The 19269-nt window shown below is 34.0% G+C and overlaps 1 protein-coding gene and 1 non-coding gene across 2 annotated transcripts in view; both read left to right on the forward strand.

Annotated features, from left to right (window-relative positions):
- Positions 1-19269, forward strand: part of CNTLN (centlein) — a 225146-nt gene that overhangs the window by 171601 nt on the left and 34276 nt on the right. The window contains 4 exon segments of the mRNA XM_049769389.1: positions 9511-9699; positions 14852-14949; positions 17061-17187; positions 18973-19110. Coding sequence (XP_049625346.1) covers positions 9511-9699; positions 14852-14949; positions 17061-17187; positions 18973-19110 — 552 coding nt within the window.
- On the forward strand, positions 18340-18477 carry LOC126032664 (small nucleolar RNA SNORA51). Its single transcript, XR_007503892.1, has one exon. It is a non-coding gene; the product is annotated as a small nucleolar RNA SNORA51 (small nucleolar RNA).

Here is a 19269-nt window from a genome sequence, read left to right on the forward strand (position 1 = left end):
TTAGCAATCAATTAATGTAGGAGCCGGAGCGGTGGCGCGAAAGGTAAGGCTAGTCTAGGACAGACCATGGTTCGATCCCCCGGTGTCCCATATGGTCTTCCCAAGCCAGAAGCAATTTCTTAGTGCATATCCAGGAGTAACCCCTGAGTGTCAATGGATGTAGCCCCCCAAAACAAACAAGCAAACAAAAAATCAGTTAACGTTAATTTTTAAAATTCTGATCAAATGTTATGAGATGTTTCTAAGTAATATATCACAGAAAAACAAAATTAAAAGAAAAATGTGACTCAAATGGAATAACAAGTATTTCATGTAAAAACTTGTATAGTCAAAGCAGGGTGGTACTCTAATGGAAATGATACTCTACATAATTAAAATGGCTAAAATTAATTAATCATTTATTTTAGGAACAAGAAATTGGGCCAAAGAGAGAACAGCATGTACAGTGCTTGTTTTCCAATCTGCTAAACCAGGTCCAAAACCTAGCTTGTTCCACAGAATACCACCAGGAGTGACACTGGGGTGAAGAGACAGTAGTAAACCCTGAATATAGCAGGGTATGGACCAAAAATAGTAGTACAGTGAAAGATAGTACAGTGGGTGAGCTCCTTGGCACTGAATATGACCAACCAGGTACTCTATATAATTCTCCAGACCCACCAGGAGGGATCCCTGAATGCAACTAGGAATAAGTCTGAGCACCACAGGATGTGGCCCCAAATCACAACAAAACAATTATTAGTTAGTCATATTATTTTGAAAGATTGTATATTGCTACATATTATTCATATAGATTGTTATTTGCTATAAACTTTTATCTAAAAACAACAAAGAAACAAAGATTCTGGCAAGGTTTCACTATTTGGGCTGTTTTGAGAGCTCTACGTATTTGTAAACTGTTATAAACTATTAAAATTTGAAATATTGTTGATTATAATTTCAGAAATCATGTACAAAAATAATGACAAAATAGGTGATAGAGATTTTCCTAGAATTTACATTATAAAATGTAAGTATATTGAATTAATGTTTTTTCGTTTGGAGCAGCATATTTCTGATCCACAAGCATATGTCCATGTTTCCTTGATAAAGTCTAATTTGAAACTATCTAGACAGATTGGCATATTCAGTCCTATAAAAAATTTGCTGTTAATTGCAAACCATATTTAGTATGACCTTATAACAAAGTAGCACCTTAAGTGTCATTCTTTGTCTTTAATGTGCACAGTGGAGCTGAGTTCATCTGTAAAAGACAACTGCACTTCATGAGATTTTTTTTTCCTTGATAAGCAATTAGCAATAATTAGGAAGACTCACCTCAATAAGATGTCAACATAAGATTGTTTTAAAAAGTTGAATGTCAGTGACTTAAAAAGAAATTCTTCTGACACATAGGTATGGCATGTGAAACATGAAATGTTAATTTAACTTTTCTGCTTATTATTCATGCACAATATTATTTTGTCATTCAGACACTACACTGACAGAGTGTAAAGGGTGTTAAAATAGTGCTGCTAGAATAAAAAGAGGATTAATCTACCATTGGCCAATTAGCCAAAGGGTACTTAATGGTCTCTAAAGGCTACTGAAGTCTAACTATGAGCAAAAGCATTGGTAAAAAGTCCTCTATGTTACCTTCATTTGCTTGACATTTTGTGAAACATATTCTAGGCTTCTGATAACTCATTTGTCAGAAAATAGTATATATAGTAACTTGGCGAATTTTATGAGAATTTTCTTGCATACATCATTTCATGTTTGATTATAATTTTTACCTTTTGTGGGTGAGAGTGTGATGATTTTTAATTTGGGGATGTTTTCTGTGATGATATCAAGAAGCATACTAACTAAAACTCTTAAGTTGAAAGTATTTGATACTAATTTCAAAGTTTTTAACCTGAACTACTTAGCTTCACACATAAGAACATTATGGAAAATGTTCTGCTAGAAACCCATGTTGTTTTCTTTGTAATTGATAAAATGTTTTAATTGTAAGCTTTTTCTAGTTTTATATATGGACAGCATACAAAATGTTACTTTTTCTGATTTATCCTCTGTAAAGGAATAATATTTCCAGTGAAGAATATTGTTTTCACCACTTCATATAAGAAAGCAATATTATTGTTTGTAGGAGGTTCTTGCCTATATAATTTACATGTATTGTTTGAACTGTAATTTTTCTCTCCAGCAATCTCATGCTTCTAAAAACAAAATCATATATTTTAAATTATGATAATATATTTTCTTCAAGCCTTTTCCTAATTTTCACTTGTACTATCTCATTCTTTTTCTATGGACCTTGTTTTATTTTTCTTCTGATATATTTTCCTTCAGATAGGGTGTTATATGGTCAGACGAATGCAAGGCAAGGAAAATTATATATTTTAAATTATGATAATATTTTTTCTACAAGCCTTTTACTACTTTTCACTTATGCTATCTCAATGCAATTTCTTTCTTTCTATGGACCTTGTTTGATTTTTTCTTCTGATATATTTTGGTTTTTGGGGGGAGGGGGACAGAACTGGTAATGCTCATGGGTTACTCCTGGTTCTGCACTCCTTGCAGGCTCTGGAGACCATAGAGGGTGCTAAGATCAAACCCTGTTCAGACAAATGTAAGGCAAACGCCCAACCTGCTGTACTGTCACTCTAGTCCCTGATAATTTATTTTTGAATGTTAAAAGAAACCAGGAGGTAAATATTTGCTTCCATGTGACCGCCTGGTTCAAATCTCAGCACTGTATATGATCTTCCAACTATGCCAGGAATGATCCATGAATTCAGAGCCAGGAATTCAGAGTCAAGACTCAAACTTGTTTTGACTCCCATGCTCTCTTAAAAAGTAATGAACGAGGCCCAGAGTAATAGTACAGTGAGTAACATACTTACCTTGCACACTGCTGATATGGCTTTGATCTCTAACATCCCTTATGTTTGCCAGGAATGATTACTAAGTGCAGAACCAGGAATAAGTTCAGATCACTGCCAGGTGTGCTTCCAATAAATAAATAAATAAATAAATAAATAAATAAATAAATAAAATTCTAGATTTCAAGAGCAGTTTTTAATTCATAAATGACTTCTAGTGAAATACCCAAGAACATGTCATCTTGAAGTCCCAGAAGAAAACAAATTTGTGAGTTTTTACTCCCTCAATTAAGAGAATGATTGAGGTTATTAAGGGAGGCTTATTTCAATGGGTCATGAGATTTTTCAGTTATAATGAAAAGCTATAGAAGACTTATGAGCACAGTTATTGCTTGACAAACTGCAAAATAAAAATCTGATACTTACACAAGAAATGAAATGACTTTTAAAAAGCAACTAAAGAAATAAGATTAACACCAAATTATGAATAAGCAAAGAAAATTAAACTATGGATTTGGGGCACATAATCAAGTTGGGGCAAAGTGGGAATAAGAAAACACAGAAAAAGTTTGAAAAATCTATATTAATACTGGGACTCATTAATAATGACATAACAAATTAGTATAAATTTAGCAACTTAGAAACAATATACTGGCACACCGTAGATATTGTGAATTTGGTGCCAGGCCACTACAATAAAGTCAATATGGCAATAAAGTGAGTCATACAAATTTTTTGGCTTCCAGTACATGTGAGTTATATTTACAGTATACCATAATCTACTAAGTATGTAATAACTTCATGTCTTAAAAATGCATGCTCCTTAATTAAAAATACTTTATTGCTAAAAAAAAATGCTAACCATCACCTGAGGCTTTAAGAATCATAATTTTTTATGGTTCTTTCAGGGATCTGGTAAAAAAAAAACCTATATCTGCAAAGTGCAATTAAGCACATTGTAATAAAAGAAAGGATACCAGGACAACTTCAATACCAAATAGTTTTCGTGTGTCTGGAGTCTGGCCCAGTTTACTGTTATGTCAGTCTCAGAGTATCACAGGCTATATCAGCTAGGTTGCCTTCCATATGGGAGTTCAGGCTATACTATCAACCACACGTGTTCATTGAAAACAGTCAGCTCCTTATGTCTGTAGGACTATCAAGTCTGTTTGATTGCTCACTGTTGTCAAGAATCTTGCTCAGTTCCTGAACCATTCTTTTTTTTTGGGGGGGTGTGGTCACATCAGGCAGTGCTCAGGGGTTACTCCTGGCTGTATGCTCAGGAATCGCTCCTGGCAGGCTCAGGGGACCATATGGAATGCCGGGATTCGAACCACCGACTTCTGCATGCAAGGCAAACACCTTACCTCCATGTTATCTCTCCAACCCCCCTGAAACCATTCTTAAGTCCTTTTAGCTTCTTCTATAGAACCCATATATACAGAGTAAACTATACACAAGGGGACTATATGGGATGCCAGGATTAGAACAGCCGTCCTTCTGCATGCAAGGCAAATGCCCTACCTTCATGTTATCTCTCCGGTCCCAGGTTTAATTCTTTGCACCACCATGCTGAGAGTGGCTCCATTGTGTTATATTCTTGCTATACTTCTTTATTTCTAATACATGAGAAATGTATTTATTTATCTATCCCTCTCCTAACTTCATTTAATAAAATACTCTCCAAATTCACCCATCTAGCAGCAAACTGCATAATTTTGTCTCCTTATAATACCACAGTCTCTTTATCCAATCATCTATTTCTTGTAACTTATGTTAAATCAATTTTATTTCTAATAGGAATATATAAAATAATGTGGCATTTTCTATTCTGTTTTAAACATTTAATTATATATACAAATAAATATTATTTATATTTTATTATTTAAATCTCAAATTTTAAATATATAACTACTTATAAATAGTTAAAAATGATAGGTACTCTTAAATAGTTTAAAGTAATTACATTACCCTGTAAATTTATTTTATTTAGATAAAAGTAAATGACTTGGAAAGCTGAATGTTAGTATAGCTTGAATGACCTTGAATGCAGTAGGTCTGACTTCATTCCTTGTCAGCTAGGAGTGGTCCCCAAAAAGCTAGGTATGGCCCCAAAAAGAAAAAAAAACAAAATTTAGGTATTTGTCATAATTTACATTCAATTCAGTAAAATTTTCGTATTGCATAGTTGGAAGATATTGAGATACAATATTTAATAAGGAAAAGCCTTTACTAGACAGAGAAGATAGATCAAAGGGTTAGAACATATGGTTTGAATGTGGAAGCCCATGGATCAGTCTGTGATATCACACATTCCCCCTAAGAATTGTTTGGTGTGGCCCCAAGCACAGACTTTGTTTTGTTTGTTTGTGTGTTTGGGGCTACAGAGGCTATGTTTGAGGCTTATTCTTGGAATGTGCTCTAGGATCACTCCAGAAAGAGCTCTGGGGACCATATATGATTCCTTACAGTTTTCCTATCTAGCTCTGCCTTTGCCTATGTGAGTCATAGGTTATTTAATTTCAGTTTTTTTAAATAAATTATAAATGTAATTAAAAATGGCATATTATGGAGCAATTGTAGTTCTGAAGGGCAGAATAATACATTTGTGCTCAATAAGCCTAATAAGGATCCTAAATCAGATCTTAATAAAGTAAGTAAGGCTCACTTAAGACAGATAAAAATTTCTGCCGTGTGAGCAATTTTAAATTATTATGTCAGAAATGCCCTCTGCCACAGTGTTGGCAGAAAGGCTGATTTTGTTAAACTGACCTTTCTTTTCCGGACAGATAATACTTGCAGCCTGTAACATGCATTTTTTTTTTAACAAACTCTCCTTCTGTGAATGGTTTCCCTGCCTTAGCAATCATCTCACTAAACACGTAACTAGCTTCGACTGATGCAACATTCTCTTTGGTTGCTTTCTTGAGGAAATCTTGTTGCTTCATTAGACATGCTTTAAGACTGGCAACCCACTTGGCTCTCTCATTTCCTTGATATTTTGCACATTCCTCAGCATGGTTAGTTGAATAATGGCGTTTCAAGTTGTATTCCTTGTGCACTGCAACTTTCTCTTAGCAAATAAGACATGTGGGGATGCCCCTGTGCTCAACAAAGAAATACTGCGTCTCTCACTTTTCCTGAAATTGTCTGTGCTTGTCATCAATCTTTCTCTTCACTTCAGGCTTTGATGAAGTCATGATGAAGGTATGACAAAATCTAATTCTGTAATAAACTCCACTCCCTTCTCTCCCTTAGGACTCCGATAATGCAAGAGACAGCGGGCAGGAGCAGTGGAAATGACATCTGCGCATGATCATTTGCTTACCGAATATTCGCAATAAAAAAATCGCATTAAACATTTGCATACCCCAAACGGTACTGCTCGGGGTATGCGAATGTTTAATGCGATTTTTTTCTTACTAATGCGATTTTTATTGCGATTATTCGGTAAGCGAATAATCACGAACACTGCGATATTTGAAGGCTGGCCCCGGGCCACAGAATGTTGTACAGAGGGCCGCAAACGGCCCACAGGCGGCGAGTTTGAGACCCCTGGTTTAGAGAATGGATAAGCTTATTTATTATTATTATTATTATTATTATTATTATTATTATTATTATTATTATTATTTTGGTTTGGGGACCACAACCAGTGACTCTCAGGGGTTACTCCTGGCTATGCGCTCAGAAATCACTCCTGGCTTGGGGGACCTTACGGGGTGCTGGGGAATCGAACCGCTGTCCGTCCTAGGCTAGCTTGAGCCACCACTCCCGCCCCTGGATAAGCTTATTTTGTTGGGATAGAAAAAAAAAAAAAAAAAAAAGAATAGAGTCAGGGAATGGCTATGTGTCTGGAGTATGTGTTTTGTATATAAGAGGCCTCAATTCTGTCCCCAATCCCACATGGTACCTGCACAGAAAGGACCCTGTAGCCCCCTGTCACTAGCATGTATTAAATAGGACGAGAGTTAGCTCTGTGGATTCTATAACATGCTTTGATTATTGGAGGCCCAGGTTTGATCCCTGAGCACTAACAAGAGTGACTCCCAAGTGTGGTCCATTAAAAAATAGTACAGAGAAAATTCCTAAAGGAGGAAATACTATTCTAAGAATGAGAGATTTAGTAGAAATACTTGCCATGTATAGAATTAACCATATAAAAATGACAGAGATACTTGGGTAAAGACAAATTTGATTATATGTTGTATCTGATTGAAGCAAATTCTAGTTAAATCCTAGTCTTATTACAATAACAAATATCTGATCTTATTTTCAGTTGAACCTAGCAATCTCTAGAGTGTTTTCAAATAGGAGAATAATAGATCAGCAGGGCTGTTTGAAAATTGTCTAAAGACTTGAAGTAGAGAAAAGTTATGGAGAAGAAAAGGGCAGTTGATTTAATGGTCCTCAAACTACGGCCCGCGGGCCACATATTGTATTTATTCCCATTTTGTTTCTTCACTTCTAAATAAGATATATGCAGTGTGCATAGAAATTTGTTCATAATTTTTGTTTTTACTATAATCTGGCCCTCCAACAGTCTGAAGGACAGTGAACTGGCCCCCTGTTTAAAAAGTTTGAGGACCCCTGTGTGGGATGACTCTTCATTGACAAAGTGGCAGAAAAGAATTAATATTAGAAACATTAGATTATGTTTAGAACCTGACAGCTAATTGAACAGAGAGGATTGTAGAGTATGGATTCAAACTTTTATCTTTTTTTTTTATTTCTATTGTGGTAAAAGTGAATTACAAATTTTTCGCAGTAATGTTTAAGGCAATAGTCACAATAGGAAATTGTGAAGAAAGTATTTGAAAATTTCACCATGCAATATTTACTAAAAATCTTTAGAAATGTGTTTTTACTTCATAAGTTAAAGTATTGCTAAAGTGGGGCTGGAACATTAGTCCATTTGAGCATCCTGAATTCTATCTTTTAAGCACTAAATATGTTTCTCTCCAGGAGTGATATTTGAACACAGCACCAGAAAGAAGTCCTTAGCACCACCAGATGTGGCAGTCATAAAACAAAAAAATAATTTAAAAACAAACATTTGATAAAGCATTGCTAATTAAGTATTTTATTTATTTATTTATTTATTTATTTATTTTGGTTTTTGGGCCACACCCGGTGATGCTCAGGGGTTACTCCTGGCTATGCGCTCAGAAGTCGCTCCTGGCTTGGGGGACCATATGGGACGCCGGGGGATCGAACCGCAGTCCGTCCTAGGCTAGTGCAGGCAAGGCAGGCACCTTACCTCTAGCGCCACCGCCCGGCCCCAATTAAGTATTTTCTTTACTGATATTTTATTTTCACCAAAACATTATAATCTCAAATTTGTCAAATTCTGGTTTTTAATCAATTATCTAAATATTACTACTTAGTAGCATATGCCTGAATTCACAAATATATATTTAATTACATATGTAACATGTAAGTACATATGTTATACACAAAAACTAGTGATATAGTATCTAGTTCTATTAAAATATAATATCAAGGTGGGATAGTACAGTGGGTAAGGAGCTTGCTTTGCATGGACCCAACCTGGGTTAGATCCCTGGGATCTGATATGGTTCCCTGAGACTGCCAATAGTGATTCCTGAGTCAAGCCAGGATTGTCACTGGATGTGGGCTGAAAAGTATAAAAAATATACATAGTAGGGGGCAGGGAGGGGAAAATATACATAGTATCAATATTTAAATATCTTTGTGTTCTATATTTATATTATTTACCTGCTAGCTACATCTTCAGTTTTATCTAATTATAATTCTCTAACAGATATTTTCCCCTTCTGACAAATTTCCAGAATATTTTGTCTAATTGTTCCTTATGCTAAACTACTATTATAATCTTCTTTGGATAATGAAATAGTGATGTGTTTATCTCTTATGGAGCTCTGAGTTGTTGCCATTATAGTTCGGTGACATACTTACAGATTGGTGAATGCAAAAGGCTAACATTAAGACATTTTCCTTTATGTCTTTTATACAAAATCATTACTAATGTGTTATTTAATAAAATTTATTTTACTAAAAGTTCTAGGAAGTCTAGTACAATATACCTAAATCTTGCCAATTGGGTTTACAACTTATCAATCAATTGCATGACTTAAGAATTTGTATAATATTTACTTGACCTAAATCTCTAATAAGCCTCTCCTGCTAATTGGACTTAACATTTATGTTGCTAAACAAGAACCATTTTGGCTGCTATATAAGATAGGAAAATCTACCCAGTGGAATAAACAACTAACATCTGTTACCCCCATTCTGCTCCAGCTTGGCTTCTACACTAAATATACCAACACTGAACTCAAGGTTATCACATATGTGAATCTCTGGATCAGCCACATATATGTGAGGGCAAAGAAAGACCACATGAATAAATCCAGCCAGCCGAGGGATACTAAATACAGATGGTTCATTTCATTTTAACCTTCATAAGTAATACAACCTTAAGCAAAAATTAATAGAAGTAAAAAAATTTTATAAAGTTCTTAAAATTATTTTATTTTAGTTTCACGTAAGCATTTACCTCTCTAATATTTTATGCTGACAATTGGATTAAAGATGATTATTTTTATAATACTGTTGCAATTATTTTCATTCCTTTTTTCCAAAAAAAAAAAAAAAGAGGTTAAACTTGAATTTGACTGAACTGCGGAAAGAGAAAGAAGATTTACTAAAGAAATTGGAGTCTTCATCAGAAATTACAAGTTTGGCAGAAGAAGTTTCCCGGCTACCAGATCCACGGATACAAGTTTCAACATTTTCTGCAAAAAGCATGGATTTGGAAATTAAGCAATTACAGTGTAAATTAAAGGTGACTCTAAACTTTATTAAACATGAAAATATTCTAAGTAAAAACATTTTGTATAAATTTGGACTTAATCTACTAAATTAGACAAATTAAAATAAATTTCTTTTATAAATATCTCTCCCCAAATCCCATAGTGTAAATTTATTTATTTATTTTCTTTTTGTTCTGCCTTTGTAAATACTCAGATGGCAGGAACCATATGTGGGGTGGGGCTCAAAACTGGGTAAGCTGCGAGTAGGCAAATGCCTTAATCTTCATGCTATCTCTGACCCCATGGAAGACTTTTTTTAGTTTTGGGGCCAATAAATATAGAGTGCCAAGTGTCAAACCTGTATTGGCCACTTGTAAGGCAAGCACTCAATCTGGTATGTTTGCTATCCAGTACAAAGAAAGAAGATTCTTAGATTCTTTTCTAATTCTGTACTGTCTCTGAAAAAAACAGAAGATGCAATGATACTCTAACATGGTAGGTGATTAAAACTGACTATAAATAATCTATTCCACAACTCCAATCTTCTTTGCTTCTCATTTCTCCTTCACTAAACAGAATTCCTTAAAACGCGTAATGCAGCCTGAGCTATATGTGAGGAGGCTAAGCATATTTATGCTTCACATGCATGAGTCCTGGGCTTTATCATTAGACACTGCAAGATTCCCAAACATCTCTGTGAATAGCACCCTTCCCCTTAACCAGAAAGGTAGGAATAGACCAAGAGGACTGCTTATTCTCCAACACCAAAATGCAAAATAATAGTATAATATTAAACCCCCCAAAATTGATATTATTTGAATAAAGTCGCATTCCACAGTTCTCTTGTTTAAATTTGGTTGTTGGTTAGAAAGGAGTAAGGAGGAGAAATAGGGAAGGAGACAAGAATCAAAGAGAAAAAGTAATTGATTTATTAAATTTAAAAAAAATCTAAATTTTGAGCTGAGTATGAGAATAAAAAGTGAATTCTATTTGATGATACTATCAGCAACTTAAAATTAAGACTCAGTTTAAACACAGGCATTTTATTTGGCAAGTTTTCTTGGAAATTGGGATATTACATGCTATTTAAAACACTTATTTATATTTAATATGTTAATTTTTTCAGGAGACAGCTAGCTAAAAGCCAAAAAGACAGTGTATATGGTATCATAACTATGATGAGAGTCAATATTAAGAAAAATTTGGGGACCTGAGAGATAGCACAGCAGTAGGGCGATTGCCTTGCATGCAGCCGATTCAGGATGGATGGTGGTTTGAATCCTGGCAACCCATATGGTCCCCCGTGCCTGCCAGGAGTGATTTCTGAACACAGAGCCAGGAGTAACCCCTGAGTGAAGCTGGTTGTGACTCAAAAATAAACAAAAAAGAAAAAGAAAAGAAAAGAAAATTCTTTTGTTTATAGGTTCATTTTTATTTTTTTTATTTTTTTTTATTTAAACAACTTTATTACATACATGATTGTGTTTGGGTTTCAGTCATGTAAAGAACACCACCCATCACCAGTGCAACATTCCCATCACCAATGTCCCAAATCTCCCTCCTCCCCACCCAACCCCCACCTGTACTCTAGACAGGCTTTCTGTTTCCCTCGTACATTCTCATTATTATTTAGTTATTTCTCTAACTAAACTCATCCCTGTTTGTGGTGAGCTTCATGAGGTGAGCTGTAACTTCCAGCTCTTTTCTCTTTCATGTCTGAAAGTTATTATTGCAAGAAGAAAAGAAAATTCTGGTTGAAAATACATAGAATTTTTAGAAATAGAATAGCCTTAACTTTTGGAGAATTTCTTCCTGTTGTTTTTTAATCTTTATTTAAACTCTATGATTTCAAATATGATTGTAGTTTATGATTTCAGTCATGTAAAGAACACCCCCCTTCACCAGTGCAACATTCCCACTACCAATGTTCCAAATCTCCCTCCTTCCTACCTCACCCACACCTGTACTCAAGACAGGCTTTCTTCTTCCTCATTCATTCACATTGTTAGGATAGTTCTCAATGTAGTTATTTCTCTAACAGCACTCATCATCCCTCTTTGTGGTGAGCTTCATGTTGTGAGCTGCATCTTCCAGCCCTCATCTCTTTTTGTCTCTGAAAATTATTGCAAGAATGTCTTTCATTTTTCTTAAAACCCATAGATGAGTGAGACCATTCTGCGTCTCTCTGACTTATTTCACTCAGCATAATAGATTCCATATACAGATTCTATTATGCAGCCATCAGGAGAGATGAAATCATGAAATCTTCCTATACATGGATGTACATGGAAACTTTTAGAGAATTTTAAAATATGGTGGACTTGTCAAGGAGATTCATATATTTTCTTTTTTCAAAATATGATAGTTTTTAATAAAATTTAATAGAATGTCATAAATAAAATAAAATAAGACAAACCTTAAAGTCTACTGATAAAAACTGTGTAAAGTATTTTGTTTTATTAATGATAGATTTATAAACTGAAATTAAATTATATAATTCAATTATTATTTTTCCATGGGTTTTATGTTCAGAATGTGTTTCAACCACTTTATTTTATGTTTTGTTTTTTGAGGGGGCCACACCCAGAAGCTCTCCTGGTTCTGTGCTCAGAAATAGCTTCTGGCAGCCTCAGGGGACTATATGGGATTCAAGGGATCAAGCTGGAGTCCATCCTGAGTCGGCTGCATACAAGGCAAATGCCCTGCTCCTGTGCTATCGCTCTTGCCCCTCAACCACTATATTTTATACCTTACCTAACAGAAATTTAATAAAAGACTGATTGATAATTTTTGTATAATTACTCCTAAATGTGTTTTGTCTATAAAAATATAGAATTAGGGGCCATAGAGATAGTCCAGGATTAATTCACTTTCTTTGCATGTGGCAGATATTAGTGACTCCCCAGCACCACTTACAGTTTGTGAGCACTACAAAGAATGGTCCCAAAGCACAGACCCATGTGGAAGTCCTGAGTACCTCCAGGTCTAATTCTCCAAAATAAGCCAAACATGGAATTACATGTAAAATTGAACATTTTGGTGTTATGATAACTCTCCATCTTATCAGATAGATTATGAAATTATAAAATCATTAAAATATTATTTGATCTTACTACAGAGATTTAAATTCACTTCATGATTTGTTTATTAATGAGTCTTCATTTCATAAGTTAACCTTAGTTTCCTTTAAAATAGATTGGGCACAAAAATCCAATACAAAAATCCCTTCTTCACACCTTTGTTCATCACAGCATATTTTTACCATAGATACACTCTTGAAACAACTAAGATGCTGTTCAACAGATGAATGGCTAAAGAAACTGTGGTACATATAAATAATGGAATATTATGCAGCTGTCAGGAGAGATGAATTCATAAAAATGTTCTATATGTGGATGTACATGGAATCTTTTACGCTGAGTGAAATTAAAGGGAGAGAGAGAGACACGGAATATTCTCTCATCTATCAGTTTTAAGAAAAATTAAAGACATTGAAATAATTCCCAGAGATGAGGGCTGGAAGGACCAGCTCAAGATATGACGCTCCCCACAAAGAGTGGTGTGTGCAGTTAGAGAAATAACTACACTGGGAACTATCATAACAGTGTCAGTGAGTGAGGGATGTAGAAAGCCTGTCTAGAGTACAGGTGGGGGTAGGGTGGGGAGGAGGGAGATTTGGGACATTGGTGATGGGAAGGTGCACGGGTGAAGGGGAGTGTTCTTCTTATGACTGAAACCCAACTACAATTATGTTTGTAATCCTGGTGCTTAAATAAAGAATTATATAATTAAAAATAAGGAAATATAAGATTGGGTGTTAGATTTAGAAATTTGTGGAGGAGTAGTTTGGCCCACACCTATTGGTACTTGGACTACCTGTAGCTCCATGGTTGGGTCTCATCAGTAATGTTTAGGGTGTATGTGTGGGGAGTTGAATCAAATGTCAGCTGCATGCTAGGCAATTGCCTTACTTCCTATACTATCTGGCCCCTCCCCTACTTTGCTTTTATTTATATTAGACATTTTTCTCCATGCCCAACCTTATAAATATTAAATAAAATAGAGAATTTATTCCATTGAATGGTTTATAAGGGTACTGGATATTGGGTTTTGTATTTGAGAACAAATAGTATTAAATCTGGGTTAAATTTTATTCCAGTTTATGTTTATGATTCTTTGACTTTCTGATTGTTAACTACATTATTTTGTGTCTAGAGAGACAATGTTTAGCATGTTTGCCTTGCATGTAGCCAAACCAGATTTGATCCCTGAAACCCTTTATTTTCCACCAGGAGTCCCACCAGGAATGATTCCTGAGAGTAGAGTAGTTAGTAGTAAACCCAAGTCTGCCCAGGGTGGCCCCAAAACAAAAGCATATTCTCCTCCAGCTTCCCAGAAAGTTCACAGTAAAGCTAGTTAATAATTTTTAAATTACTATTCCTTTATGTATTATCTGTTGCTGGGATATTCCAAATGTTTTACAATATTATCTATTTAATCCACATTTCATACCATGAAATAAATTTTATTATATTTTAGAATTGAAAGGCTCAGACACTATATAAGGTAACTGTCTAAGGTCACACAGCTATTAAGAAAAAGAGCTGAATTTAGCTATCAGTGTAAAATGTAAATGTGCACAGTGTTTAATATTTCTATTTCTTTAAATTATTTTTTGTTTTATTTAGGGGCCACACTCAGAAGTGCTCAGAATCCACTTATCTCTCTACCTTCAGGGATCATTCTAGAGGTTCTATCACTTCTGCAGTGCCCAAAATAGAATCAGGGTTAGCTGCATGCAAGAAAAATATATTGAAACTGTACTTCTCTTCTCCAGTCACTATATTTAATCATTTTAATAATTTAATAAGATAACTTAAAATGGATCCTGGACTAACTCCCTGAGCTAGGCTTAAATATGTTCACAAACACTTAGCTGCTCCTTGACTAGAAAGGTAAAATTTATCTATTAATTCTGAATCAAAATAAATTTTGGGTATGTAATTGGCAGTTGATATATGACTGAATTCTGATTATATTTTATAGTGTTGTATATAAGTGTTACTATGCTGTTTTATTGATATTTCAATTCTTAGTTATTTCAGTTATAACCATAATTATTGAAATTATTGTTATTGTTATTTCAAAAATTAAGTGTTTTTAAATGTGTTATTTTTACCCTAGAATGCAACAAATGAATTCACTAAACAGTCATCAAATATGAAATCTCTGAAATTTGAACTCCTAGCAAAAGAAGAACACATAAAGGAAGTGCATGAAAAGTATGGGCTTCATATTTGTATTCATTGTATTTGGTGCCACCTAGTGGAAATTAGCTCTATTAAACACTGTATGCCAAGAAACAATACCATGTTAAAATTTTTCATTTTCCTTCCAGACTTCCTTTACTCCCACTTTTGCAATCATAACTTTAAAACTTAAGAAATATTGAACATGTCATAGAATTATTTACCATTTTATTTAGTTTTTAAATATTTAAGTATGTTTTTCTTCTTAAAGAAAGCATTACAATTTTGAATAAATTTAAACTGATTAACTTAAAGATTTTAAAAAATTCTAAGAATATGATATTGAACCAAAGGTGTTTGTAGAGTATTTTTCATATGTTGAATTTATTTTTAAAGCATGTCTTTCTTTCATTAGTGATTTTTTTGATCCTGGGATCAAATCTAGAATCTCATACATAAGGGGCACACTCTCAGTCCCTGTACTCTGTATAAGATTTAAAAGAAAATTCTGAATCATATGTACAGTAAGAGAAAAGATATAAATTTTTTATTTTGTATATATGTTTATTGTTTTATATGTTGTTATTAGTTTGTTGTTTTGTGTGTTTTTATGTTTATTCTTATGTAAAAGAGATTTAAATCGTCTTTTTCATTGTGTTTAATATCTTTTTTTATATCTCTTTAGGATATATTGGAAATAGCAATAATTTCTATTACTTTATCATATAACTGTTTAAATACAATTTCAGTGTCATTTATAATTTAGGTTCATATTTAGACCTAAACTTTATATATATATATGTGTTATGCTGTACACAACATTATAAGTAAAGCTAACTTAGATAAGAAATTATTAGGCAAATAGAGTGGTTAATCTAAAAAAAGAACAAATTATTGAAGTTTATTTCTAAATGAAAAAGCAGCCCTGCTTATTGTTTAACAGGGAGGTATCTTAAATTTAGTTCCTCTGTCTGGTCATTCAGTGCCTTGATTTTATGGTAAAAATAAAATTGTTTGAGGATTAAGTGCATATGTGCATGTACAACCTTTAAAACAGTATCCAGCACATATGTAGGACTAGTCAAATGCAAACATTTATGATTTTATTATTGCATTTAGAGTAGTAGCAGTTCTGTTTAATTCAACTAAGCTTACTTAAAGTGACTTTGGATATCAGGAAACTTAGTTACTCAGCTTTTCTGGGTCTCCATCATGTATGCAAGAGGAATACTTGTTATTAATAAAATTCTTAATTATAAACCAATCAAAAACAATAAAAATACTATCAGTTATTAAAGCACTTATCATATATACTTGATAGATTATTAAGTTCAAATATTTTTTTTTGGTTTTTGGTTTTTGGGTCATACCCAACAGCACTCTCAGGGATTACTTCTGGCTCTATGCTCAGAAATTGCTCATGGCAGGCTCGGGGAACCATATGGGATGCTGGGATTTGAATCACCGTCCTTCTGCCTGTAAAGTAAATGCCTTACCTTCATGCTATTTCTTCGGCCCCTAAGTTCAAATATTATACCAGTTCAAATTCACATGATATGAATTTAAGGCAACATACCTAATTTTAATGATTTTACATAAGGCCTTACATTTGGTTGCTATATAATTGTTTCCTTTCAGTGTTATACTTTTTATTGCCTGTTTTGTTTTGTTTTTGAGTCACACCTTGCAATGCTCTGTCCAGGATTACTACTGGCTCTAAGCTCAGAAATCAGCCTAGCAATGCTCAAGCACTTGTAAGGCAAGCAGGCACCTTACTCTACATCTCTCCAACCCTAGTGTTAAACTCTTTGGTGATCTCTAGTTTTTTTTTTTTTTGCTTTTTCTTACCAGTGCACCAATATCATATAAGTATAGCAATTTTTAGTTTATATTTTTTAATTTTAATTCTACTTTTTACTTTTAGTACATATCAATATGTGTATACTAGTATAGTTATCAAGTTATAACTGGATTATTGATTTTATAAGTATTCAAAATATCAGTAGAGTACTGTTAACTGTCTTGAAGTGATTTCATTAATTAGATAGCATTTTAAAATTAAATAAGTGCATTAAATATGTCAAGTATCATCAATGTTAAAATATTTCTTTAGCTCTTGATAAAATATTCTTTTCTCTTTTAAGGCTGTCTCGAATGGAAAGAGATATAGCCATGAAAAGACATTTAATAGAGGACCTGAAATTTCGACAGAAAATGCATTTGGAAAGTAATGAAAGTACTAATGAAATGTTAGAAAGTCTGGAAAAGAAGGTATCAAACATTATATTCACTGACACTAAAATTTTTCCCCCATGTATTTACTTTAACTGAAACATTCAATCTTAATAAATGTATAGAAAATATTCATGAGATATGTATTCTGTTAAATAACTACATCTTTTGGCCTGCATGCTCAGTGTTTTTCCATTCACAACTTCTAATCTCAAAGATTATATATTGACATATATTCTTTATATTTGTAAAATTTCATGATAAGGCAGTCAAGTTTAGTTTTTATAATATTTAGTATTTCTGAAATAAATGGAGGAGTGGCTCGATTAGAGTACATGTCTCTTACATATATGAGACACTGGTTTCCCACCTCTGAAAAAAGAAAATAATTATTCTTAAAATTTTCTTTTAGAAGTAATTTATAATGATAGAATTAGGCATATATATTATATAGTACTGTTCAATACTGGAGATTAAATCCTGGGCCTTTGTACATATAAAACATATGCTCTAATACTGAACTACATCTCAGTCCATACAGTTTTCTTGTTTTTAAAACTTCTAGCCATTTCAAGCTTAGGTTTTTACAAGCTCATATTATCTTTTGTGACACTAAGTTGAAAAATAAGGACTTCTTTTCCTTGATGTAATAAATCTTATTTTATAAATAAGCTGTAAATTAAAATATTTAATTTGGAGAATGCAACTGAAAGCCACTCATGACTTATCTTATTTAAAAATAAAAAAAAAGAAAAAAGAAAAGAAAGATTAGGCCTTCCAATGCTTTCCACAGGCTGTGTTCTTTACACTGACTGTATAGAAAGAGGAGGTGTTGCAAGTCAGTCCCTGAAGAGGTTGACTGATGGAGGGATGGAGGATGAAGTCTTTCCCCTCTAGCTCGGAGCACGTGTCTGCCACCCTGTCTAGCTGATGGTTCTGAGGTGAAACGGCCGGTAAACAACTCGCAGACAGTCAGGCTTGTGGAAATATTAGCTTTATTCGGTGGACAAGATTGAAGTCCAAAGACTCAGCATAAGTTCCAGCCAAAAGCCTCTCGCCTTCCACAAACCCTTGTTTTTATCCCCCAGAATCAGATACCACCCAATGGTGGAGGCAGAATCAGGTACCACCCTAGGGTGGGGGCAGAATGCCAGGTCACACCCTTGGGTAGGGCACAATCACCATCAGGGTAGGGTCAGTAACATAATAATCCCCTAAAATATTTACACACACAACAAGGAGGTACAGTAAATGCACCCCATATACACGCCCCATATACACCTCAGCCCAGGCCCTTGCCTGGTCTGTATTGTGAATGGGAGGACATGGAGAAAAATAAAATAAAAATAAAACACTTTCTTTGCCAAGAAATCTTAAATTTGTTGCTAAAGAGATAACACAGAGGTTAGGCCATTTGGTTTGCATAAGGCAAAACCAGGTTTGATCCCTGGCATTTCATGAGATTCCCTGAGTACAGAGTGATTCCTGAGTTCAGAGCTAGGAATAACCCTTCAGGTGTGGCCAATAAATAAAGAAGTATTAAACTAATAATTTAGAAAATGTTGTTAACATCAATATTGTATTGTTAGGTAAAGGATGACTAATGAATATACAGCGCACTATTTAGTGCAATATTTATTTTCACTATTGGTAAAAATTTGTAGTCTCATTCGTTAGTTCTACAAATTATACTAAAATTTGATGACATTCATGAGGAAAAAATTCAATAATATTTATGTATGTATTAATTTGGTTTCAGTTTAAGCAAACACAATAAACTGCAAGATTGTCTTTACTGAAATACTTGCCTATTTTTTTCTGTAGGTTAAGACTTTAACTGAAGAATGTTTCAACAAGAAGGTATCGATAGATTCACTGAAGCAAAGACTTAGTGTTGCTGTGAAAGAAAAGGCACAATATGAACAGATGTACCAAAAAACTAAAGAAGAATTAGAAAAAAAGGTATGCTCATTTACGCTTTGAAAGGGTCTAGTGATAGTACAATGCTTCCATGAGGCCAACCTGGGTTTAATTTGCAGCATGCAATATGATCCTCTGAGCCAGCCAAGAGTAATTTCTTCTTTTTTTTGGGGGGGGGGGAATTGGTTTTGGGTCACACCC

Source organism: Suncus etruscus, chromosome 1 (assembly GCF_024139225.1).
Source record: "Suncus etruscus isolate mSunEtr1 chromosome 1, mSunEtr1.pri.cur, whole genome shotgun sequence".
NCBI lineage: Eukaryota > Metazoa > Chordata > Mammalia > Eulipotyphla > Soricidae > Suncus > Suncus etruscus.